The sequence below is a fragment of the Leucoraja erinacea genome, chromosome 3 (assembly GCF_028641065.1).
Source record: "Leucoraja erinacea ecotype New England chromosome 3, Leri_hhj_1, whole genome shotgun sequence".
NCBI classification, from domain to species: Eukaryota; Metazoa; Chordata; class Chondrichthyes; order Rajiformes; family Rajidae; genus Leucoraja; species Leucoraja erinaceus.
The window spans coordinates 39,111,015-39,136,270 of NC_073379.1; the positions used below are offsets into that span (position 1 = coordinate 39,111,015).

The 25,256-nt window shown below is 42.1% G+C and overlaps 2 protein-coding genes across 2 annotated transcripts; both read left to right on the top strand.

The window, feature by feature from the left end:
* Positions 1-598: 598 nt before the first annotated feature.
* aptx (aprataxin) lies at positions 599-21,012 on the top strand. The gene is made up of 8 exons (XM_055632470.1): positions 599-858; positions 1,153-1,286; positions 7,358-7,404; positions 8,934-9,275; positions 11,870-11,929; positions 12,860-13,086; positions 14,363-14,466; positions 17,788-21,012. Exons 2-8 carry the CDS (start codon positions 1,157-1,159, stop codon positions 17,937-17,939), a joined length of 1,062 nt encoding a protein of 353 aa, XP_055488445.1. The 5' UTR covers positions 599-858; positions 1,153-1,156; the 3' UTR covers positions 17,940-21,012.
* Positions 21,013-22,827: 1,815 nt separating this feature from the next.
* On the top strand, positions 22,828-25,146 carry LOC129695491 (actin-like protein 7A). Its single transcript, XM_055632467.1, has one exon. It carries the CDS (start codon positions 23,118-23,120, stop codon positions 24,381-24,383), a length of 1,266 nt encoding a protein of 421 aa, XP_055488442.1. The 5' UTR covers positions 22,828-23,117; the 3' UTR covers positions 24,384-25,146.
* The last annotated feature ends 110 nt before the right edge of the window (positions 25,147-25,256 follow it).

The window sequence follows — 25,256 nt, forward strand, 5'->3', positions numbered from 1 at the left end:
GAGATGAGAAGAACTTTTTTCACACAGAGAGTGGTGAATCTCTGGAACTCTCTGCCACAGAGGGTAGTTGAGGCCAGTTCATTGGCTATATTTAAGAGGGAGTTAGATGTGGCCTTTGTGGCTAAGGGGATCAGGGGGTATGGAGAGAAGGCAGGTACGGGATACTGAGTTGGATGATCAGCCATGATCATATTGAATGGCGGTGCAGGCTCGAAGGGCCGAATGGCCTATTCCTGCACCTAATTTCTATGTTTCTAAAAAGTGTACTGTTCAGACCAGTGTGTCCAAATCTAATTCTTGAAATTACTGTCTCCTCTTTTCTGTTTTTTCTTGCACATCTCATTTCTCCCACTTTCCTCTGGACAATTCCTTGACCTATATCAGTCAGTCTTTAACGACCAAGAGCCGCCTCACCTTTAACAGCGTCCACGGTGAGGTCCGCCTCTACAAAGATGGCGGCCACGCTAGCCGTCTGTTCGCGTTGCGCATGTGCGTCCTAACCTTCCATTCGTCACGTGTCCGTATCCAGCGCGCATGCGCGGTGACACGTAATAGGCCGGTCCTTCGATTTACGCATGCGCGTTATAGTTTGCCTGCTGTGCGCACGCGCACTCACGGTTTTCACGGTGCGTTGTGTCAGGAAGTCTGTGGAGTTTCACAATTGGAAAATAGAAATACAAACTTTTCATTAGAAGCAGAATGTGGTCTATAGTGAGAGATCTAACGAGCGTTTTCAGTGTTTAACCTGATCCCTAACCCATCGTTCCAGTATTAAGATTTTCAAGTCAGATTCCCAGCCTGCAAAAGGCCAGCTGAAGTGGTGGGCCTGGCGGACTACAGAGGGGCAGGAGGGAAAAGGTAAGGACAACGGGAGCTAACTTCACGGACTTGGGGGGAGCATAGCTTAGTTAACAGGAAAGAATGATGAGTGGAAAGGGGGGGGTTGGAGGAAGAGCAGGCGTTTGCCTAGACGCCTGTTTGTTGCGCCATCTGTCTTTTGCAGCTGTGGGATAGGAACTTCCACAGGATGTGCTGCCAGTCTACAATGTCGTCAAAAGAATAGTACAGTTAATGTCTTTCAGTCAAGGGTTTGCAGCTTGTTACAAATATATTGATGGATACCTCAATGATGCTTAAACTTTTTTCCTTAAGTGCAATGAGGATTTGTTGGCTTGTGAGTAAAGACAGAAGACATCAACCAATACGCCTTGCACACTCAACATGTGTGCTTATTGGACGGAGTCCAGAGACCAAAATTACAGATAAAAAATGTTCACGGCATCAAGGTGAGCGAAACAGCATATAGGCTGTGGGCCGAGGAGCTTTATTCTGCAGTTTCGTGACCCAAGTCACCAAACTACATGAAATTTTCACATATTGTGTAAATTTTTAAAATATAAATCACCCCAGAAACTCGATATGAAGAAGACTTGCACATTTTTATTAAATTAGAGAAAAACCGGGAAAATGTCGGGAATGTTTTAGTCCAATCAAAGCACGTTTAGCATTGAGTTGTCTGACAGTTGGCCAATCACGCGCTTAGTTTCAGGCTAGCACACAAAATGGCTGAGGGGGCTTCACGCTGCTCACTCCCTGTCTCCTGGGCTCAACTCCACTGGGTCCTAGTGCCCAATATCTGCTATAGGATCTTTGCTAGTGCCCGTCTGCCTACCTCAGTGGCTGTTCCACTGACTCTTCCCCATCCCCCTCCAACCATGTCACCCCCGCTCTTCCCCACCCACATTACAGCCCTCTCAGCCCCCCCCCCCCCCCCACACCCACAGCCCCCCCCCCCGTCCCCAGTCCACCCACCTGCCTTCCTCTGGCCCCAACTCCCATCCCTGCCGGGTGTTCACCATCCCCCCGACCTTCCCCTCTCCCACACCGAACGGTCTGTCCTCAGCAGAGATCTTACCTTTGTCCCCCTCCGTCCCCATCTCAATATGTTCCGCGCCCACCACGACTTGGAGCGCTTCTACCGTCGCCTCCGCCTCACAGTGCACTTCCATGGGAAGGAGTCCTCGCCCCCCAATGATGACCCTTTTTCCCGTCTCCAACGCACCCCCTCCTCGTGGAACCCCCCCTCGTAAAGTCCCGGCTCTGGAACTCTTTATCCAGAACTGCCGCCACGACGTCAACCGCCTCAACTTCTCCACTCCCCTTTCTCACTCCAATCTCCCCCCCCTTTGAACGCACTGCCATTGAATCACTCCGCAAAAACCCAGATTGGGTCATCAAACCAGCCGACAAGGGAGGTGCCGTGGTAATCTCTACAAAGCTGAGGCCACGCGCCAACTCTCGGGACACCTCCTCCTACTTACCCTTGGACCATGACCCCCCACTGACGAGCACCAGGCCGCCATATCTAGCACCATTACTGACTTCACCAATTCCCAAGCCCTGCCCGACCAAGCTTCCAACCTCATCGTTCCCCAGCCCCGCACGGCCCGTTTTTACCTTCTCCCCAAAATCCACAAACCCGGCTCTCCCGGCAGACCCATTGTCTCTGTCTGTTCGTGCCCCACCGAACTCATCTCCACATACCTTGACTCCATACTATCCCCCTTGGTCAAATCCCTTCCCACCTATGTTCTAGACACCTCAGACACTCTCCGCCGCCTCCACGCATTCCACTCTCTAGGCCCCCACCCCCTCATCTTCACCATGGATGTCCAGTCACTCTACACCTCCATCCCCCACCAGGATGGCCTCAAAGCCCTCCGGTTCTTCCTCGACCAGAGGAGCAACCTATACCCAGCCACTGGCACTCTCCTCCGCCTAGCGAAGTTGGTCCTCACCCTCAACAACTTTACATTTGACTCCTCCCATTTCCTCCAAACACAAGGCGTAGCTATGGGCACACGCATGGGCCCCAGCTACGTCTGCCTCTTTGTCAGGTACGTTGAACAATCCTTGTTCAATACGTACCAGGGCCCCATCCCCGACCTCTACCTCCGTTACATTGACGACTGCTTTGGGGCCACCTCCTGCACCTACACACAACTGACTGACTTAATCCACTTCACCACCAACTTCCATCCGGCACTCCAATACACCTGGACCATTTCGGACACTTCCCTACCATTCCTTGACCTCACCATCTCCATCGCAGGGGACAGACTTCTGACCGACATACACTACAAACCAACTGACTCGCGTGGCTATCTGGATTACACGTCTTCCCACCCTGCCCCCTGTAAAGACTCCATCCCCTACTCACAATTCCTCCGCCTACGCCGCATCTGTTCCCAGGATGAGACATTCCATACCAGGGCATCGGAAATGTCCTCGTTCTTCAGGGAATGGGGATTCGGCTCCGCCACCATAGATGAGGCTCGCACCAGGGTCTCATCCATAGCCCGCAACACTGCTCTCTCTCCCCATCCCCGCATTCGCAACAAGGGCAGAGTCTCCCTGGTCCTCACCTTTCACCACACCAGCCGGCAAATACAACACATAATCCTCCGCCATTTCCGCCACCTCCAACGTGACCCCACCACTCGCCACATCTTCCCATCTCCCCCCATGTCTGCCTTCCGCAAAGACCGCTCCCTCCGCAACTCCCTTGTCAATTCTTCCCTTCCCTCCCATACCACCCCCTCCCTGGGCACTTTCCGTTGCAACCGCAAGAAATGCAACACCTGTCCCTTCACCTCCCCCCTCCCCCCTCCATTCAAGGTCCCAAGCAGTCGTTCAAGGTGCGACAAAGGTTCAGCTGTATCTCCTCCAACCTCATCTACTGCATCCGCTGCTCTAGATGTCAGCTGATTTACATCGGGGAGACTAAGCGGCGGTTGGGCGATCGTTTCGTCGAACACCTCCGCTCAGTCCGCAATAACCTACCTGAACTCCCGGTGGCTCAGCACTTCAACTCCCCCTCCCATTCCCAATCCGACCTCTCTGTCCTGGGTCTCTTCCATTGCCAGAGTGAGCAACACCGGAAATTGGAGGAACAGCACCTCATATTCCGCCTGGGCAGCTTGCATCCTGATGGCATGAATGTTGAATTCTCCCAATTTTGCTAGCCCTTGCTGTCTCCTCCCCTTCCTTAACCCTCGAGCTGTCTCCTCCCATCCCCCCACCCTCGGGCTCCTCCTCCTCCCCTTTTTCCTTCCTTCTCCCCTCCCACCCCCCATCAGTCTGAAGAAGGGTTTCGGCCCGAAACGTCGCCTATTTTCTTTGCTCCATAGATGCTGCTGCACCCGCTGAGTTTCTCCAGCAATTTTGTGTACCTTCGATCTTCCAGCATCTGCAGTTCCTTCTTGAACACTTCACAGATGCCTGTTTTACTGGAGATTCCGATGTGTTCTGTGGAATAAATGTCGTGGAAACTTGCAGCAGGTTAATTGTATTTAGTGGAAAAAGCATTAAAAAGGCTGAAGAAAGTGCTGCGAAGTGGATTAAAGTGCAAGAAAGCCTTCAAAGTCCCTGTTGAAGTGCTGGAACACAAAGAAGGCCCCCGTGAACTCTAACTAAAAGGTAAGATTAAAGTCTGAATTTATGAAAATCTATCTGTATGATAGATTTTCATAAATTCAGACTTTGTACCTTTTAGTTAGAGTTGGTCCCTGGGGGCCTTCTTTGTGTTCCAGCACATCAGCAGGGACTTTGAAGGCTTTCTTGCACTAATCCACTTCGCAGCACTTTCTTCAGCCTTTTGAATACTTTTCACACTAAATACAATTAACCTATTGCAAATTTCCACGACATTTATTCCACAGAACAACACATTGGAATCTCCAGTAAAACAGGCATCTGTGAAGCCCCCCTTAGCCATTTTGTTTGCTAGCCTGAAATAAAGCGCACGATTGGCCAACTGGCAGACAACTCAATGTTAAACGTGCTTTGATTGGACTAAAAAATACCCGACATTTTTCCGTTTTTTCTCTCATTTAATAAAAATGTGCAAGTCTTCTTCATATCGAGTTTCAGGGGTGATTTATATAAAAAAATGTACACACTATGTGAAAATTTCATGTAGTTTGGTGACTTGGGTCACGAAATCCTATTTCTAGACACATTTTTGATGCTCGGCCCACAACCTAATAGACTGTTTTCACAAAGTCATTGTGGGATATAAAATTGAATTTGTCATTTAGCACAGTTCATTTGGAACATTGGTTCAGTCCTTGAATGCTTGTGAGGAGTCCTTTGGAAAGTTAACTGATCTTTACTATTTTTCTTAATGGTTTGCTTTTGTGGATTTTAGGAGAAAGTTAATATTAAATACTTTGCTATGATCAGTATCACATGCAGACTAGGTAGGGTAAGATAGAAGTTACCCTGTGCAAAATCACATCACATGTTCACAACCATGCGTGACTGGTTTAAACATTACAGATATTAACTTGAAAGCATGCATCACCAGATTTAAGAACAACTTTTTCTCTGCAGTCATCAGACTCTTGAACAGTTCTCTTGTAAGCAAATACATTTTCCTGTGCTCCCAATCAATCTGTTCCAGCTGGTGAACTTAAAAAAAAAAATAAAAAAAAATCTGTGCTTTGCCTGTAGCAGTAGCACTTTTCTGCACTCTTTTTTCTCTTTTTGAACTACCTGTTGTTATCATGTATGGTTTTGATGGTAATAACGTATAGTTGATTTTCCTGGGTCGCACGCAAAACAAAGATTTTCACTATCTTTTGTATAATTCACAGCAGGCTTTTAACCTATTGACAAGTTTGATTGGATGCATGTGGTCAGATGGAAAGCATATAGCTGCCACACAGATAGCACACAGTGTCAGAAGCAAACACGGTCTCTGGACATGTGAGGCAGCAGCACTAATTGTTGTGCAACCAGGCCATCTTTTTATTCCACATTGTATGAACCAAATTTAAATTCCGCAGTTGCTGAGGTTGAATTTGTTCTCGTGTTACCAGACCATTAGTCCAGAGTTTAGGCTATTGGATTTTGTCTATAGGGGGGTTGCACTTAAGGTCATCGGGTCAAAGAACGTGACGCACGGAGCAGCTCAATCCATGTGGAAGACATGGCAGCTTCTGGCACACACAGTTAACACACGGAACGCGTACCTTCTTACCTGTTAAAAAAACGCCAAAATTGTCCTTTTTTGTGCTATAAATATTTGTGGGTGCTGTCATTGAAAGCGGGAAGGTTTGTTCTGAACCCGAGCAACTGGGTGTAAGCGGCCGAAGGAGCACACATCCCTCGGGACAGCCCGCACTCTACCCCCCCCCCCCCCCCCCCCCCCCACCGGGTCAGCGCTGTCCGGCCATGACTGCCCTCCGCCCCGTCTCCCTCTGTGGGCCGCACTGTCACGGGGTCAGAGCGGAGCCGGGGTGGAGCAGGGCCGGGGCCGAGGTCGTAGCGGGGCTGCGGCTCCAGGCAACGTCAGCTGCAGCAGAGTTGGGGATGGTCTGCTCCCTCCGCCCACCCAGAGTCACTGACTGCGCTGCATCGGCACCCCAACCTCTTCCTCTCCCCCCCCCCCCCCCCCCCCCCCCCCCCCCCCCCCCCCCTCCCCCACCCCTGGCCACGGGGATAGACGGTCTGGGGTCCACGGGTGTGCAACCAGTCCGGATGTTGGGTTAGAAGAAGGGCCCGCTGTGTTGACAGCCATAGTAAATGCTTACCTGCAGTTCACTGCGTGTACTCCAGTTGGCGTTGCATGGCAACAGTACGGGTCACGGGTCGTGACCTCGACTGCGTGCAACTTCCCTATTGTGTTGTAGAACATTATACACAACTTTGTAGCAACATTGTATGCTGAACCAGTTATGTCTACAGATGTTACTGCTTGGGGATCTGCAGTGTGTTAATGTATGTAACGTAATGTGTTTAAAAAAAAAAAATCGTATAGCTACCATGATCTTCCTGAACCTTGCGAGTCTGTGCCATTAGGTGAAAGTGTACGGAGATGACTCCAATGCAGACTGTCCGAATTAAGTCAATGAATTACCTGCAGTTTTTAACAAAAGCAAGGAGCAAGTGGAGGAATAAGCAAGCAAGACAGGCACAAAGAGTGGGTGCAGCCATTACAGGCAAAACAGCCTCTTTCCATACTGTATAATTTATTAAAGTGTTAGTATTGCTGCTGATGATTTTGTAGTGTAGGAAGGAACTGCAGCTGCTGGTTTACATCAAAGATAGACGCAAAATGCTGGAGTAACTCAGCGAGATAGGCAGCATCTCTGGATAGAAGGAATAGGTGATATTTCGGGTCGAGAGAAGGGTCTCGATCCAAAACATCACCCCTCCTTTCTCTCCAGAGACGCTGCCTGTCCCGCTGAGTTACTCCAGCATTTTGTGTCTCTCTTTGATGCTTTTGTTGCCCTGATTCACATAGAGATTAAGGCATGTAAAAATAAATTGATTTTTTTTCTGTTCCTTTCAGTACAGCTCAAAGCAGACTACAATAAAGGACATGTTCTTGTAAAACAGGTATATCTATGTTGCTTATTTTATTAGTGTATTAATATGTACTCTTATTTTTGACATATACTCCACTTGATTGGAGTAACTGTTTCATTGGCAGTGTTAAAGGTAATTGTAAGAAGGATATGGAGACATTTCTACTTGTTGTGATCTGGAATGCATTGTGTGAAAGGATGATGGAAACAGTTTGATGGATTTTTTTCAAAAGAGAGTTTGATAGCCACATGTAAAGGAGTATTTTGCAGAGCTGTGAGAGAAGAGCATCATGAGAGATTAATCGTCTCCTCGAATTGCACAAGCTCTCTATGATTCTTGATCCCAGGTAATGGAAATGGATTTAATGATAGTTTTGTAAACTGTAATTGGATAAATACCTACAGAAATAATTTGCGGGGTTGTGGAGTAAGGGCGGTTTGTGATATTTCTTGAATTGCTCATTCAGGAAAAGTAGCCAAATCGTCCTACATCATTGACTATCACTTTTTTGATTATCACTTCAGCTTTTTCATAACATATTTAATGCTATGAACAATCGGAAGCCTGAATTTGGACTTCTGAAGAGATTCCAAATATTGGTGATCAAATTAAAATTTCCTCCAGACTGATCAATTAAATACTATGTTGCATTAACTCGTTGTTATGTCCAAAGATTATAGAGCAGAGCAAGATGCGCCACTCTGCGGAAAAAGCGTAGTATGACATGGGTATGACATGACGCCATTTTATTGAGCTGCAATTTACAATAATATGAATCAAATTTACAATAATATTAACTAAATATGTGAAGTGATTGATGCTATATAAAACACTGTTCCCTACAACACTGATTACACCACAGATGATAGAGCGGATCAATCTTTGGAACGGATTTCACCAAAGATACTAGAGGAGCATTGCCTGCTGCCTCGGGAGTGCCGACGCCGGCCGCCTTCATCTGGTATCGGGGGGGGGGGGACCGAGAATCAGTCCTGGATCAACTCCGGAGCAGAGGAAACGTCCTCTTCCCCCAAAGATACTAGAGGAGCCTCTAGTATCTTTGCTTTTCCCTGCGACATGATGTAGGAGCAGATTGTATAACTGTGGAGTCCGTCCCCGCTACCAAAGATGTCGCGTTTGGCATAAACAAATGGCGGCCGTGACGTTCCGTTACGTGCTACACGTCAGTCCATTGGATTTCGGAGGAGTGGTCTATCTTGCTCTGCTCTATAATCTTTGGTTATGTCTATACAATAAACCCTCATCGTACCCAACACCTCCTTAAGAGAGTTGTAACTATTTGGAATTTCTACCCCAAACATTGTGGATATACAGTTACTGAATTTCTTAAAGACTGATATCAATATATTTTGGACCCTATAGAGATTGGATATGGGGATCAAGAGGAAAAGTGGACGTGAATTACAGGAATTTTACTGAATGACGGAGCAGATTAGAGGAGTCAAATGGCCTGTAACTAGTTCCTGTATTCTAAAATACAGGAAATGTTCATTCAGTGGGTTTATATACATTTCTTTTTCTCTTGGTCTCCTCCAAAGTTAGGGATAAATCCAAGCACCATCAATTCAGAAGATGTGGGAAAAGACAGGGAAGTAAAGTTGAAGCCGGGACAAATTCTTCACATCGTCAATCAGCTGTATCCATACACCATAGAGTTTGGAGAAAACATTTCAGATAAAAAGAAACTGTCATCAAAGAGACCGCATGAAGAAATTTCTCCTAACAGTGACTCTAGCACATTGAACAAATATCTGAAGACTGATCACTTGAGTCCAAGGGAGCACAGCCCATGTAATCATAAACCCGAAAGGAAGAAAGAGAAGACAAAGGAAGGACAAACAAGGACTGTCGTGAACAGCCCAGAAGTAACAGAAAAAAAGGTAATTGATGCATTAGATTTAAATTGTTATATATTTGAATTGCCCCATAATTTCCAGATTATGTCTGCATTTTTGAAACAGAAATACAGTGAACTGTAGTTGCACCAAACAATCAGCAAAGCTAAAGGATAGAAAGTGCTGGAGTAACTTAACAGGTCCGGCAGCATCTCTTGATAACTTGGATGGATGACATTTGGAGTTGAGAGGCTTGAGATAAGAACAATAGGTATGAGACTTGATTGAAGAGTTATGGATTGTGAAGCCAGGGAGAGGAGGAAAATGGCAATGTTTTGCACGTATTACTTTGCTGTTCAAGAAGGGAGCAAAGCAAAAGAGGGGAAACTATAGGCTGACTTCAGTGGTTCGTAAGATTTTAGAGTCCATTATACAGGATGAGGTTTCCGAGTACTTAGAAGCACACGATAAAATAGGCCAAATTCAACATGGTTTTGAGAAGGGGAGATCTTGCCAGACAAATCTGTTGGAAGTTAATAGCATGATAGACAAAGGAGAATCAGTGAATGTTGTTTACCTGGATTTTCAGAAGGTCTTTGATAAGGTGCAGCACGTAAGGTTGCTAAAGAAGATGAGAGCCCATGGTATAGAGGGAAGATACTAGTATAGATAGAAAGCTGGGGCCGCTACTCTTCACATTGCATATCAATGATTTGGATGACGGAAGTGAAGGCTTTGTGGCCATGTTTGCTGATGATACGAAGATAGGTATATTGGCAGGTAGTGTAGAGAAAGCAAGGACTCTGACGGGTTGGGAGAATGGGCAGAGAAGTGGCAGATGGAATACAGCATAGCAATGTGTGGAGTCATGCACTTTGGTGGTAGGAATAAAGGCATATACTATTTTCTAAATGTGGAGAGGATTCAGAAATCGTAGGTGCAAAGGGATGTGAGTGCTGGTGCAAAAGTCCCAAAAGGTTAATTTGCAGATTGAATTGGTAGTAAAGAAGGCAAATGCAATGTTAAAATTTATTTTGGGAGGAAGAGAATATAAAAATTGGTGTAATGCTGAGGCTTTATAAGGCGCTGGTCAGACCCCATTTTAAGTATTGTGAACAGTTTTAGGCTATTCGCCTCAGAATAAAAGGACGTACCTTTAGAAAGGAGACATTTCTTCAGTCAGAGTGAATCTGTGGAATTCATTGCCACAGACGGCTGTGGAGGCCATGTCGTTAGGTATTTTAAGGCAATATTGCCAGATTCTTGATTAGTAAGGGTGTCAAGGGTTATGGGGAGAAGGCAGAAGAACGGGGTGGATAGGAAAAGAGAGATCAGCCATAATTGAATGGCGTAGTAGACTCGATGGGGCGAATGGCATACTTCTGCTCACTGTGGCAATGTAGGAGGCCCAGGGCAGAAAGCTCAGTGTGTGAATGGGAAGGGGAGTTAAAATGGTTAGCAACCGGGAGCTGCAGTAATCCTTGGCGGACTGGTTGCTAACCATTTTAACTCCCCTTCCCATGCACACACTGACCTATCTGTCTTGGGTCTCCTCCATTGCCAGAGTCTGGCCATATGCAAACTGGATGAGCACACCTCATATTCCGCTTGGTAAAACGTTGTTCTCCGATTTTAGGGAACCTCTAACTAACCTGCCTCCTTTCCCCATCTGTACTCCCACCTATTTCCCTCCCACCCAAACTGCTACTTTCCTCCCCCTGGCTTCACCATCCACAACTCTTCAACCCTCTCACCCCTATTGTTCTTACCTCTGACATCCATGTTCCAACCATCTGCCTGTCAAAAAAATCCTCTTCGTCTGTGTTAACTTATTACTTGCCATGCTTTCACCTGCCTCTCCCCTTTTCCAGCTTTCATCTCTAACCCTAATGCAAAGCTAAGTTCTTTGCCGAAAGACACAATTAATATTTCAGTTCGTTTAAGAAGGAACTGCAGATGCTGGAAAATCGAAGGTACACAAAAAAGCAGGAGAAACTCAGCGGGTGCAGCAGCATCTATGTAGCAAAGGAAATAGGCAACGTTTCGGGTCTGAAGAAGTGTTTTGGCCCGAAACGTTGCCTATTTCCTTCGCTCCATAGATGCTGCTGCACCCGCTGAGTTTCTCCAGCTTTTTTGTGTATCTAATATTTCAGGTCGATTACTTTACATGACAACTTCCTGATGAAAAACATGGACCTGTATTACTAACTCAATTTCTTGCTTCAAAACTACTGACTCTCCCGCTGAGTGCTTCCAGTATGTTGTTTTTATTTCAGGTCTCATGAATCAATACTTTTCCGTTGTACAATTACTATCTTCTCAGTTATTTCTGATTTAGATTTTTTTGAGAAATAGACAATACTTGTTTAAGTAGATTTATTATATGTATTATTATTAGATTTATTATACAATTATAATATGCAGGATATTAGATCCCGATGGTTCGATCATAAATAAAGATGTTATTCGTGGAACAGGAGGAGCAGGATACAATTTGTGTCAACTTCCTTAACATCTTAATAGCTTGACATGCATGTACTAGATCCAAGAAGCTATTAGTCTACCAGTTTTGCAGAATATACATTTGAAGGCATAGCCACAAACAGTTCTTATCGCAATATCTAACTTTGCTTCTTCAGGATTTTCAGGGAATGTGGAAGCAAGGACTAAAATATTCCATGCAGGATCCAACGTGCCAGGTATGACATTTTCAAAATTATATGTTATTTATAACAGATTAGCTGGAAAGAATTAAGTAATTGCCAAAATACATTAAAAGTGGATAAAAGTGGTTGATCGTGCAATCCATGGCAGAGAAGTAGAAATTTTAGTATTTTAAATTGATGGGTTTGCTTGACCTCCATATTTACCCTTTTATTGACTTAAAACTGAATTGTTCGCTTCTTAACTTGCACCAAGTCCCAATCACCTCATTGCCAATGTGCTTACTGACCTGCACTAACTCCTGATTAAGCAGCGGCTCTATTTCAAATCCCTCAGATAAAACAGAAAATGCTAGAAATGCTTGGTAGGTGAAGAGAGAAACAATTACATTTGCAGGTCCATGACCTTTTGTCAAAAGAAAAAAAAAAGTTGGCTTTCAATAACTGAGGTTTCAGTGGAGAGCTAGGTAGAACAAAGTGAATATCTCTGAATGCATCTTTGTCTGTGATGTATTGCTGATGGCAAAGCTATGGGATATTCCCAGCAGTCCTGGATATACTAATGGAGAGTGGAGAAACTGAGCCAAATCACAAAACAAATGATAATTGATAGAAATGATCAGCTATGATACAGGTAGAAATAAACAGCAGTTAGCAAAAATTGTAAAAATTGATTTTGAGTCTGGAAGGCTACAACATGCCCACATTGAAGCAGTGTTGTTGTGCAATCTTGTTTTTTGCTTTGTTATATCAGTGTAGGAGGCCATAGACAGTTCGTGAGAGTGGGATGGAAAACTAAAGTAGTAGGCAACAGGAAGCTCGTGGTCACTCTTGTGGACTGAATATAGGTGCTTTGCAAAGCAATCACCCAGTTAACATACCATTTTCATTTATAAAATGCCTTTGGGTTATTAATAGATGAATGGTTTTGCAGATAAATACAAAAATATTGTACTTATATTTCAGGTATATAAAGATGACACTGTTGTAGCAATGAAGGATAAATTTCCGAAGGCTCGTTTTCATTGGCTGGTTTTACCGTGGGAACCTATCCCCAGTCCAAAGGCTGTAAGAAGGGATCACTTAAATTTGCTGCAACACATGAATGATGTTGGAGAAAAGCTGGTGCAAGAGAGTCTGGATTCCAAAGCATTAAAATTTCGATTGGGTTACCATGCTATTCCCAGCATGAGGTAGGTGAACACGCTAAAACTGAAGCATGCTTTACAGTGTTCATCCAATGGAACCAAATCTATTTTTGGTCTTGTGAAATAACCTTGCACTTGCTTTGGTGAACCCCTGGTTTGAAAATAAATGGCTGGGAAGTACTTTTGCTGCTGCTGGGTTTTAGGTACTAAATGAATCATTTACAATGCTGCATGTTTTTCCATCTAAAAACAAGTCCTTACATTTATAAAGAATCTTTAAGGTAACAAAATATATTAATGGGCTTTACCTGGACATGGGACAATGAATGTATGGAAAGGAGCTGCATTAAAAAGTATTGTATGTATTTTTTTTTACACACGTATTCTTTTTTGAAACCATATACGCACATATCTTTTTTGAAACCATGCTTTATCAGACTAAAATTACTTCTTGCAACCTGGGCTGTGCTTAGTTATTGAATAATGATTGATATACAAAAAATTATACAAAATTCTTAATGAAAGTGTTTATCCTAACACTTTCTCTCTTAAAAGTATTTCTTCTTAAACTTTCTTTGAGTAAAACCGTTTCCTTTAAACTTGTGTGAATAACAGAAAGTGAATTTTGTCCTAATGATTGAGACATCCTTACTTTGTTTTATAGTGAATCGTATGCAAAAAGAGCAGTAGGTATGTCACCCCTAAAGCCAATTATCCAACCATTGGTTAAGGCTAGAATTTTTCATTTTGTTTACTTTTGCTGCAGTTCATGGAATATAATTATTGTTTGGTAAAATTGAATATTTTCAATTACTAAAAAAAGGCTGCATAAATGCTTCCAATTTGGGTTACTATCGTAAATTACGGGTAATTGTAATTAATCCTTTATACTCAAAATCATCTCTGCCCCACTCCCCCCAGTTTTACATTGCTTTGAAAAGTATATTTTGTTGCTGCGCACACAATAATAATCACTGATTTGATCTCAGTTTTGAATTGAAATACTGACTATCCACAAGAGCAAAATGTTCCAATGATTCACAACGCTGAACAAATTTTTCCCCATCTTCGTCTTAAATTTCAATCCCATATCATGAGGCCACACGCAATGGTTCTGCACATTCAGTTTAAGGAAACAGCTTCATGGGGTCCAATCCATAAATCCCCTGCAGGATTTTATGTTTCATTATATCCTGAAGATTAAACTAATTTAATCTTGTCAAACTGTTAAGAGAATTGCTTTAGTATAATTATTTTGCGGTACTGGTTGATAGTTAAAAGGTTGCTGAATATTTAATCACTGTCAATTCTCTTTTACCAGTCACTTGCATCTCCATGTTATCAGTCAGGATTTTGATTCCCCCAGTTTGAAAACGAAAAAGCATTGGAATTCATTTAATACAGATTATTTCATGGAATCCCAAGGTAAGAGGAGCATCCATCTTCTGCAATAATTTTCAAACTTTTCACATTGGGTGTATTGTCTGAGACACTTATTTCAATTTCTGAACGGTCAAAGCAACTGTCTTGTCACACATACACTTCACTGGTGAGAAATGCTGTAGATTAAACCTGAGAATAATTTGTAGAACTTGCACATTTTTCAAAAGACACAAGATTTTTCTTTTGAAATTAGCATTATCAATTAGCATTTTTTTAAATGAACAAGTCAACAAATGTAGGTTTTTGATTACAAACTAATACTTTAAGTAAGGGAACTAATATGGATATTATGCGAATGAACGAAACTGTAGAACAAAGTTAAATCTTAATTTTCCTCTAGATTGCTAGAAAGGTTTATTTTAAGTTATGAACCTTTGGTGGTGAATGAAATATATGAACATTTTAAGGCATCTCTATTTGCTATTTATTCTAGGGTGGTAGTTATTACAAATAAGCTAAGTATATTTTAAAATTATATCAAATTTGTAATATTGATATAGTCAAAATGTTGGTTTTATGCTCTTTACAAATCACCCCCCCCCCCCTTCTCTTCAACTCACACTTTCAGCATTTCTTCCTATTCCTTTCTTTCCCGTGTATTTATCCAGCCCATCTTTATATGCATCAATAAACATGCACGTAAGAAATAGCAGGAAACGGTCATTTGACTCCTCTCATCGGTTCCACAATTCAAAAGGAATACGGATTGATTTATTTTTTCAGTACCTGGATGTACTATCCTATATCCCTTGATTGCTCTAACATCCAAAAGTCCACTATTTCAGTTTTGAATATTTATAATGACTGAATCTCTTGTACTTTCTTGGGTAGAGAATTCCAAAAACTGACTATTCTCATGTCAGTCGTAAATGGCTGAATCTTTATTTTGAAAGCGTGACCCATGGATCCAGATAACCCAACAAGAGCAATATAGTTTCTATGTCTATTCTGTCTAGTAGAGTACAAATTGTGTTTGTTTCAATTAGATAATCTCACATTCTTTTAAATGTTACCGAATCTGCTTAATCTCATCTCAATGGACAATCCATTCAACCCAGGAATCAATCTGGTGAGCCTTCATTGCACTCCCTCTGCTGCAAGTATATCCTCCTTTACACAGCGAGACAAGACTTCTGTACACATTTCAGTTGAAGTCTCATTCTTGAGAAGGTGGTGATAAGCTACCTTCTTGAACACCTACTGTCAAGCACATGAAGGAACCCCTTAATGCCGTTAGTTTGGAAATGCCAAGATTTAGATAAATCCAGCGATGAGGAAGGGTCAGCAGTATAGTTCAAGATCAGGATATCATCCAACTTGGAAGGGAATCTGGTGACAGTGGAGTTCCCATGAACCTCATGTTCGAGGTCGTGGACAGTTGGATCCATGTGGCACTCATCAACCCAAATATGACCCATTATGCCTATTATTTTCTGTTCATTCATTATTATTTTAAATCCATGAAAGCACATTATCCCCCAAGCACATGTGCTTTAATTTTAGTTATTAACTTCCTTATTGAAAGCTTCTGATTGTTCAAAGATACCACATCTATTGGCTAATGGCCGGTTCTCACGGTGCGACCTGACGCAAGATGTCACCAGAGTGAAGTGGTCGTGGTCCAGCACGAGTTCCGCATGATAAAGAGTTCCCACGGTACTCGGCAATTCTGTCATTTGTGCGAGTGACTTGTCCGTCTCCCGATCTTTCCCGTTAATCGTGAATGAACATCGTGGACTGTAGTGTAGTTAATCACGTGGCACAAATGATGTCACTTTTTTTCCACACACACATCCTCCGATCTCAAATCCACCTTGATCACCCTCGCCCTGCTCCAAGGAGCCCAAAGGCAGTGGTATCTCTGGCATCTCCTCTTGCCTCTCCACCTGTCTCTTGCTGAGTCTCCTCCTCATTTACCTGCATGGCTAAAAACTTTCTGACTTTCTTTGACCCCTTTGCGCTTTTCTGAGAGGCATCTCTGCAAGTCTTACTGTGAAAAAGATTCTCAAACAATGACAATTAGGTGGGACGTCCTCGATGGACACATGGTCCATTGGCGATATTGAGACCACCTTTTTTACTCGCCTTATGTCCCCTCTGTCAAGCTTCCGGGTTTACCGTTCGCAGGAGTTCCCACGACTACCTGCCGTTAGCACCACGGAGGTCCTCGGTGGTCCACGAATGCCGTACTGTTATCGCAGGAGGTTCCCACAATGTTAAACTCTTGTCTTGCGTCAGGTTGCACCGTGAGAAAGCCCTTTAATCCTTACCAATTCATCAAATTACAGACTTTTTAAAAAAAAATCAAACATTGTCAAACATGATTTGCCTTTCATAAATCCAGTTTGCACTACTCAATCCTGTTATTATTTCATTGCTTGATTAAGAGATTCTAACATCCCTCCCACCTGATGTCAAGCTAACTGATCAGTAATTTTTGATTTTATTCTCCTTTCTTTATTAAATAGAGATTAACATTTGTTATCTTCCAATTTATGGAAATATATGTAGGATCTATAGATTTTTGGGAGATTATAACCAGTACATCCACTATCTTCATTGCCACCCCTTCCATCTCTCGGATGAAAGACATTGGGTCCTTTGAAATGATTGCCATTTAAAACACATTTTAATTCCACCCACCTTTTAATGTTCATTTCTTTCAGGTCCTCGTTCATTTTTTGGATTTTCACTATTACAGAAAGGGGAAATTCCATCAGACTCTAAAAAAATGATCTGCACTTTCTTATTTCTTAATATAACTGCACCAGTTTGTAAGGGATCTCCATTAGATTTTGCTAATCGTTTCTACATATCAATGGACATTCTCACAGCTTTCTAGCTTAATAGCATACTCTGTTTTCCCTTTCTTTATCTAGCTTTGTCTTCCTTTGCTAAATTTGGAAATGTTTTCAATCCTTTGGTCACTGTAGATCTTGGCAACATTGTAAGCTTTTTTCCAGTAGTATTGTATCTAACTTGTGTTAACAATTTTATTTTCACCTTGAGCATATTGGTTTTTGTGATTACCTGGCCCCTTTGCACATGCATGCGATTTGGGAAAAGGGTTGAGAATGGCTCAAGATAATTTCACATGACTGCTTTGGCAAAAAGGTATTTGCCCTTTAATGTGTGGCAAGAATTGCAAGTAGACTTTGGTTCCAAAAGCCAACTTTTCAACAATTGTCTACCTTGCACATCTCTTCCTCCTGGATATATATTTTTTAATGCAGACATTTGGAAACTAACAAGCCTTCTCAATTTAAATGAATACTAATGCTTGTATTTTCATAATTTAACTAGATGTGATGAAGATGGTGGAACAGAATGGAAAGATAACTGTCAAGGAAGGAATATCTGAGTTCTTACAAATGCCACTAATGTGCCATGTCTGCCAACAGCAATTGTCCACCATTCCACAATTGAAAGAGCATTTGAAAAACCATTTCCCCTAATGTTTAGCAATTTAATTGTGTCCATTCACTGTTCCAATATCATTCACTTGCCTATTATTAAGAAGCATTCTGGTGAACTTCTCCAACAATGTGTGTGCCAGGGAAACACTTCAGCGTCGCATATTTGGCTGTTGGCTATGCTTGAGTTGGTAGCAAACCTGCCTCTGGGTCAGGAGGTCGTGGGTATATATCCCACAGTCCAAAGACTTGAGCTCAAACATTAAAGTTAACCCTCAAATCAATTACTGCTATACTAAAAAGTACAGTTTTTGGGATAAGACATTAAACTGTGGCCTTGTCTGGGTGCTACAATGTATGTAAGATGTTCCATATTATTATTTAAACAGATTATGTGATCAATAATAGAAATGTTTTGTGGGAAGTGTTATAAACATATTAGTTGTAGCTGGAAAGCATTTTGAGGCGCCTAAAAATTGTTAAAGACACTACACCAATGTAAGTATTTTACAAAGCGTTTAATGGCCAATTATATTATCTTGCTGGAAGGTCTCAGCAGGTCAGGCAGCATCTGTGAAGTGAAAAATTCAGATGACTTTTTGGGCACGGACCCTTCTTTAGGATTTAATTTCCCTCCACAGATTCAGATGGGAAATTGTTTTCCAGTGGGGGCTTTTTCAACTGTTAACTTGCAATATTACATTCTGGATTTACAGCTAACATAATGGTCTGGGTATTGAAGTCAACCATGCAAAGATGGGTATTACATTACATTTTCCGTTTATTATAGTACTGATAACCTGACACCTGCAAAGTTATATATGCAGGACCCATCTCTCATTCCCGGGAATGGGAATAATCACTTATTTAGATTAAAGAAGCCTGATCTGTATGCATGGGGGGAGTAAGTAGGTCCTAACTTTATAGTACATTAAATGATTCCACATTCCAATTACAAAATAGTAACGCTTCCTTAAAATAAAAAACTATAAATTATGCTATACTTACCCCTCTGTACATAATAATCATCCTTGTCTAATTTAATACAGGAGTCATTATCCCTATACATATGTATTTTATTCTGGATAAAATATTGCAGGTTAGGCTCACAGCTGATTTATGTTAAAAAACCTATATCTGAAGAGTAAACAGTTAATGATTTAAAAAGCAAAGCTACAAATTGTTAATTGAATTTAATTTATATTTTGGTTACACTATTGGGAACAAATACTATTATGAAAAGTTGTACAAATATTAATATGCGAGTATAACTTGTATTTGCTGAATTAAATGATGAATTTGAAATGATATTCCAGTAACTTAATAGTTAGAACCTATATTCCAAAAACATCTTGTGTTGAATTCCTAGTCATTGCCTCTCAAGTGACTTGTTTACTGCTGGGACAGCACTTGCTTGAAGCACTATCAGTGAATCGGGGCCAGGGCTACAAGCACAGTTTCATTTCTGGTCATATTTAGTTGGAAGCGACTGTGTGCCTGGAACCCTACACCCAACATGTTTTAGTGATTCCTGAACATATGACCACTGAAGCAAAAAAAAGTTTGTGATCAACTATAAAGCACTGTTGCATCTTGCCATCCCCATTTGAGACTCCCTGCTCAGTTTTATGACAATCACCATGATATAGCATTTACAATCAGCTCAAAACATCTAAGTAAACCAGGTTCCTGTTCAGTAATAAATGATGTTTAGAAAGTCTCTAGCATTTAAATGTTTTGGGACTACTCCTTTTCTCTATTTTCATAAACGACCTCCCTAATATCTGATCTGACTGTCAAACACAACTATATGCCGATGATGCAGTGCTATATACGTCTAGTACTAACAAGTCTGAAATTGAAAGAGCCCTTCAATCAGATCTTACTTCTGTTCAGAAATGGCTATTATTTCACAAATTAATTTTAAATAAAAATAAATCATGCAGTATGTTATTTGGTACCAGACAAGGCCTTGGTAATTCTGTAGATCTGACTATATCATTTAATGAAGGATCACCATTAGAACAAGTATTGAACTTCAAATATCTTGGTGTTTGGCTCGACCCAACGCTTTCATTTACGCAGCGTAGTGAGACGATTACTAAAAAACTCAGCTGTAATCTAGCTATTCTTTACCGCCATATAAATTGTTTCACCTTTCAGATGAGAAAAATAATTTTCTCTCAACTACTACTACCAATGCTGGATTATGCTGATATTGTCTATCAGACTACATTTGATACACATCTTCAACCCCTTAATGTAGTTTATAATAGTCTTTGCAGATTTATTTTAAGGTGTCCATATATAACTCACCACTGTTCTATGTACGAAACTAAACTGGTTATCCCCCCACACGCGAAGATGCTACCTCTGGTTCCAGTTCATCTTTAAATGCATCCATCTCAATTACCCTTCTTATTTAAAACAAGACCTATTACCATACACACCCTCATATTCACTAAGACATATTCAGCAAGCCTTCTTTTTCATTCCAAGAACTAACAAAGAAATTGGGAGACGTGCATTTAAATTCAAAGCTCCTTCTGACTGGAACACTCTGCCTAGTACCATAAGAACTATTAGCTCATTTCGTCTTTTTAAAAATACACTTTTACCCTTCCTTATAAAACCATGTACCTGTTTCTAGTATTAGAGTCTTCGAGCTCCTTTATCTAGCTTGCTCTGTGTGTGATCATTTGGCATAACTATTGTATATGCATGCCCATTACACTTATGTATTATTGTATTGCATAGTGTAACAAGGTCTTATATTGTATTATGTTACAATATCATGAAATAATATATCATGTAATAATGTTGATCGTATGTATTAACGTACGATGTATGATAGGTAGTATATGGTATTATGCATTAACATTATGCTGTAACACATAACTTGTTATTATTGGATATGTAAAGCCAATTAACAATTGTTATAAACTATAACAAGTGGGGATGGAGGGGTTTTGGGATTGGTGTGTGGGTAGGTGGGTCAATGAGAGCCTCTATGTATGTTATGTCTTGTGCTGTATGTTCTATACTGGACCCCCTCGAAAACAAGATGACTGTCCATCTCAAGAGGTTATCCATGAATAAACTTGTTTCAAGTAAACCAGGTTCCTGTTCAGTTATAAATGATGTTTAGAAAGTCACTTTAGCATTTAAATGTTTTGGGAAGATTTTCTGAGGATGAGTTACACAGCTTGAGTTGATGCTGGAGTTACACAGGGTAGAGATAGGCTCTCCGGCCCAACTCATCCATGCCCGCTAAGGTGTCTTCCTGAGCCAGTCCAATTTGTCTGCATTTGGCCCTTTCCCCTCCAAACCTTCATTATCTATGCATCTGTCTAAATGTATTTTAAATGTTGTACCTACCCCTAACCACATCTTATCTTCTCTCTCTGTGGGGGGAAAAACAGGCTCCTCGAGTCTCCCCAAAATGTTCTCCTCTCACCTTTAACCTGTACCCTTAGATTTAACAATTCTACCCTTGAAAAAGGATTGTGATAATCCCTCATGATTTTATAAGCCTCGATAAGGACATCCCCTCTCTGCATCTTTTGCATCTTAATTCCTGCTTTCCAATTTCTTACAACGCCAGCCCTCCACTCCTGGCATCATTCTTGTTAATCATTTGCACCCGCTGTGGTTTAATCATAAACGTAATATATTATGGCAACCAGAACTGCACAATGTTCCACACAATATTATGCACATGTATCTACTAACAACAGTTGGGGTGAACTGATGATTCCAGAGGATGAAGGCCATGATATTGTTGAATAATCGAATGCTCACTTGGGTATTTGGGTTGTCGACCTTGGTGGCAAAAAAATAAGAATGCAACCAAATAAACATATTTGGGTAGTTAACAGATCAGCAATATTAGACAATGATGGTATGATTGATTGTTTTGTCAATGTGTGCAGAGAAGGTGTAGAATGTTACTTTGGTTTGGAACATTTCAGCATAGTGGGAGATGTAGAACACTAATCGGACATTCAGGTGTGATTACAGGAGAGATCACACAAAGGTAACCAAACCTTTTTTTTTGAGTAAAGTGAATTTAGAGGAGCAGTGACACCAAAGACAAAAATAAAATAGTGGGAGGTAAAAGTTAAAAGTTGAGATAGGATCTGCCTGAGAGTTCAGTTGCTGACCAAGAACGACTGCAGATGCAATTGAACAGATTCTTTATTTTGGTGGAAAAGAAACTAATGAGCTCTCACCAAGTCACAATTATTTCTGCCCCGTGTTCTTTGTTAGGCATCACAGCTTTATATCAGCTAGAGTTATCAAGGTTTTATATGCAACTTTAATTGACAGATTCTTAATCTCAAATGTGCCAAGAACAGTTCCTATCAGGAGTACACACAGAATGAAAAGTAGTGTTCATCTCACCATATTCCCTGTTTGGATTCGTTTGCACTATTTGTATTTGATTTCTTTCATGGTGCTATTTTATTTCAAAGAGTTAAAGAATTTTCTTGGGTGCAGAGACTATTCAACAAACTTCACTTCACCGTGATAACTGGACCCTTTTGAATCTTGCTTTGCAAAAATTAGCTGCTACATCATTGGTTGTAAAGCAACGTAGAAACAGATAACATTGTAAATGTAATGTAATCAAGCTTACCTTCCAATTAATGTATCTTATAACATGTCCGTGAACAACCTTTGGTCACTGCGGTCTTCTTGTCCACCATGACCAGCAAGTTAAATCTCGAAATCATCGTTCAACAGAGCGCTCAACTGTTTTCAATTTCCCCTTCAACTGGGGAGAATGTTATCAAGCGCACAATTCACCAGCAGGTCTGCAGTAATATCTCTTTGGGACTCAGTAACTCGAATATGGTCCTGACCTCAATTCTGATATTTGATAATTCAAAAATAATTCGGAAAATGTTTACTGTAGTTTACTTTTTTGGATCCTGGTTACAGTTTTGGGACTGTCGGTTAACGGTCCGTGCCGACAGTACAGCTCATGAACTCATTACCGACCTCAGCGTGGCGGTGGAGTCCCAGACCAACGTGTAATATGACTTGATAATGGGGTACCTGTCTGACGCCCATAGTAACAGCGACGACAGGCTTATGTATTTGCATAAGGTAGTATTCTGGGGGGAAAACTAGCTTATCCCATCTCACGACCAAAAAGTGTCCACGGAAGGAAGTGGACTTGAAAACGCATTGGAGGCGATCAGGGCAGACCCAGTGATGAAATCATCTAACTTGCATCTCAGGAAATGTTCCCTGCCCATGGCTGTTCTATGTAGGAAATTTCCCTCCACCACTAGTCAGTCGGTAAAATCCGAGCCCAGGGTGAGATCCTATTCTTCAGCAGACAGCCAAATGACCCAGTGCGGCAGGGAGTTGAAGGAGGTCCGGGCACTGATGATTGATATGGGTTCTGGCTATATTAAGGCTGGTTTCGCTGGCCTGCCCAAGCCATCGGCCACCATCTCGTCCATGGTGGGCAGGCCAATGCAGCGCAGCGCCAAGACCGGAGACAATCGGCAGGAGAACTTCGTAGGCAGAGAGCTAACAGCACCCGACGAGCTGCGCCTTATCAACCCGCTCCGACACGGCATCGTGGTGGACTGGGACGCAGCCGAGGCCGTTCTGGGTTATGTCCTGGAGAAGGAGCTGCAGGTGAGACCAGAGGACCACGCCGTGATGGTAGCGGACCCTCCGCTCAGTCCCATGACCAATAGAGAGAAGATAGCCGAGCTCCTTTTTGAGATCTTCAACATTCCAGCCATACACATCACCAAGCAGTCCATGCTCTCCATCTACGCCTACGGTTGCACATCGGGGCTGGTGGTAGAGAGTGGCCATGGCTACTCCAGTGTGGTGCCCATCCACGAAGGCTACATCATGCCCCATATCACCACCACAGTGGACTACGCGGGCAACGACCTGACCAAACACTTGATTAAACTCCTCAATCAAAGTGGCCATATGTTGAGCATGGCGGATTACCAGCTGGCGGAGCACATCAAACAAGAGTATTGCTACACTGCCATTGACTTCGATGCAGAGAATCGAGGGGAGCCGAAGGAATGTACAATGCACTATGAGCTGCCTGATGGTAAAGTGATCACCATTGGCAAGGAAAAGATCAAGTGCCCCGAAGCCCTCTTTAATCCATCCCTCATGGGCTCCAGGGAGCCCGGGCTGCACACCATAACTTTGAATGTCATTAACAAATGCGACAGCTCGATCATGGAAGAGATGTACAGGAACATCCTTCTCTGTGGCGGATCCACCATGTTCTCTGGCTTCCGTGTCCGTTTCCAGAAAGAACTTAGGAAACTGGCCCAGGATATGAACCCGCAAGTCCAGGCAATTCCCGAGAGGAAATATTCCGTTTGGTACGGAGGGTCGATCTTATGCTGTCTCAAATCCTTTCAACAGCTCTGGGTCAGCAAGAAGGAATATGATGAGCGCGGACCAGTAGCCGTCTATCGGAAATGTTTTTGAAAGGGCTCCTTGCGCATTGGCTATTATCCGTTGTCGAACCCAATTCTAAATCGGGGTTAAAAATATGCAAGTAATAATAAAATCATATCAAATTGTGTGATTGGTGATATGTATAACCATAGAGCTTATAAATGATATTGCAATGCTAAATAATGCCTTGCCTTATGGAATCCCACGATTGAAGCTGGTGAAAATACCAACTCTGCAGGTCAGTTTACTGTTCACTAGAAATAAACTTGGTCTATCTGGTTTGGATGCTGTTCTGAACAGGTGTTCCAACGACTGTGTGAACAAGTCTTCTCCAGCAAGTATTCAATGTTTTAATTGAAATACTTTTATAATTGCTTTGATTTGGTTTGATTATCTTATATTGTGGTTTGCTTTTAATGTTCTTGAAAGTAGAAAATAATTATAGGTTGCCCCACGATGTCTGATGTTGTTCCAGACAGAGCGACGGCCATGACTCATTTCCCCTGGTCTTTGGCTGGGCAATCTCATCCATCCCTGTAACACTCTGGAATGTACACATTCCCCAATTCTAACTCATTCGCTCACATTTCCATCAACCAACCAGTATGGGCGCGATGCCTTTAGCTGTCTTGCCTAAAGTTCTGAAATCCTGAAAATTCTCCACTTCTTAAAAACTGTATTTGAGAAACCTATTCATCGGGTGCCATATCGATTTATGTGGTTTGGGGGCAAATTGTGTATGATAATGCCGCTGTGGAATTACTTAGGATGACTTTATTATTAAAGATACTTTTTTTACAATTTATTGTGCCTGTTTTTAACCTGACCGATTTCAGTTCGATGGTCCTATTGTAATGCCAGCTGACCATCGCTCAGTTACATTTACCTTCCACATTTTTTCAC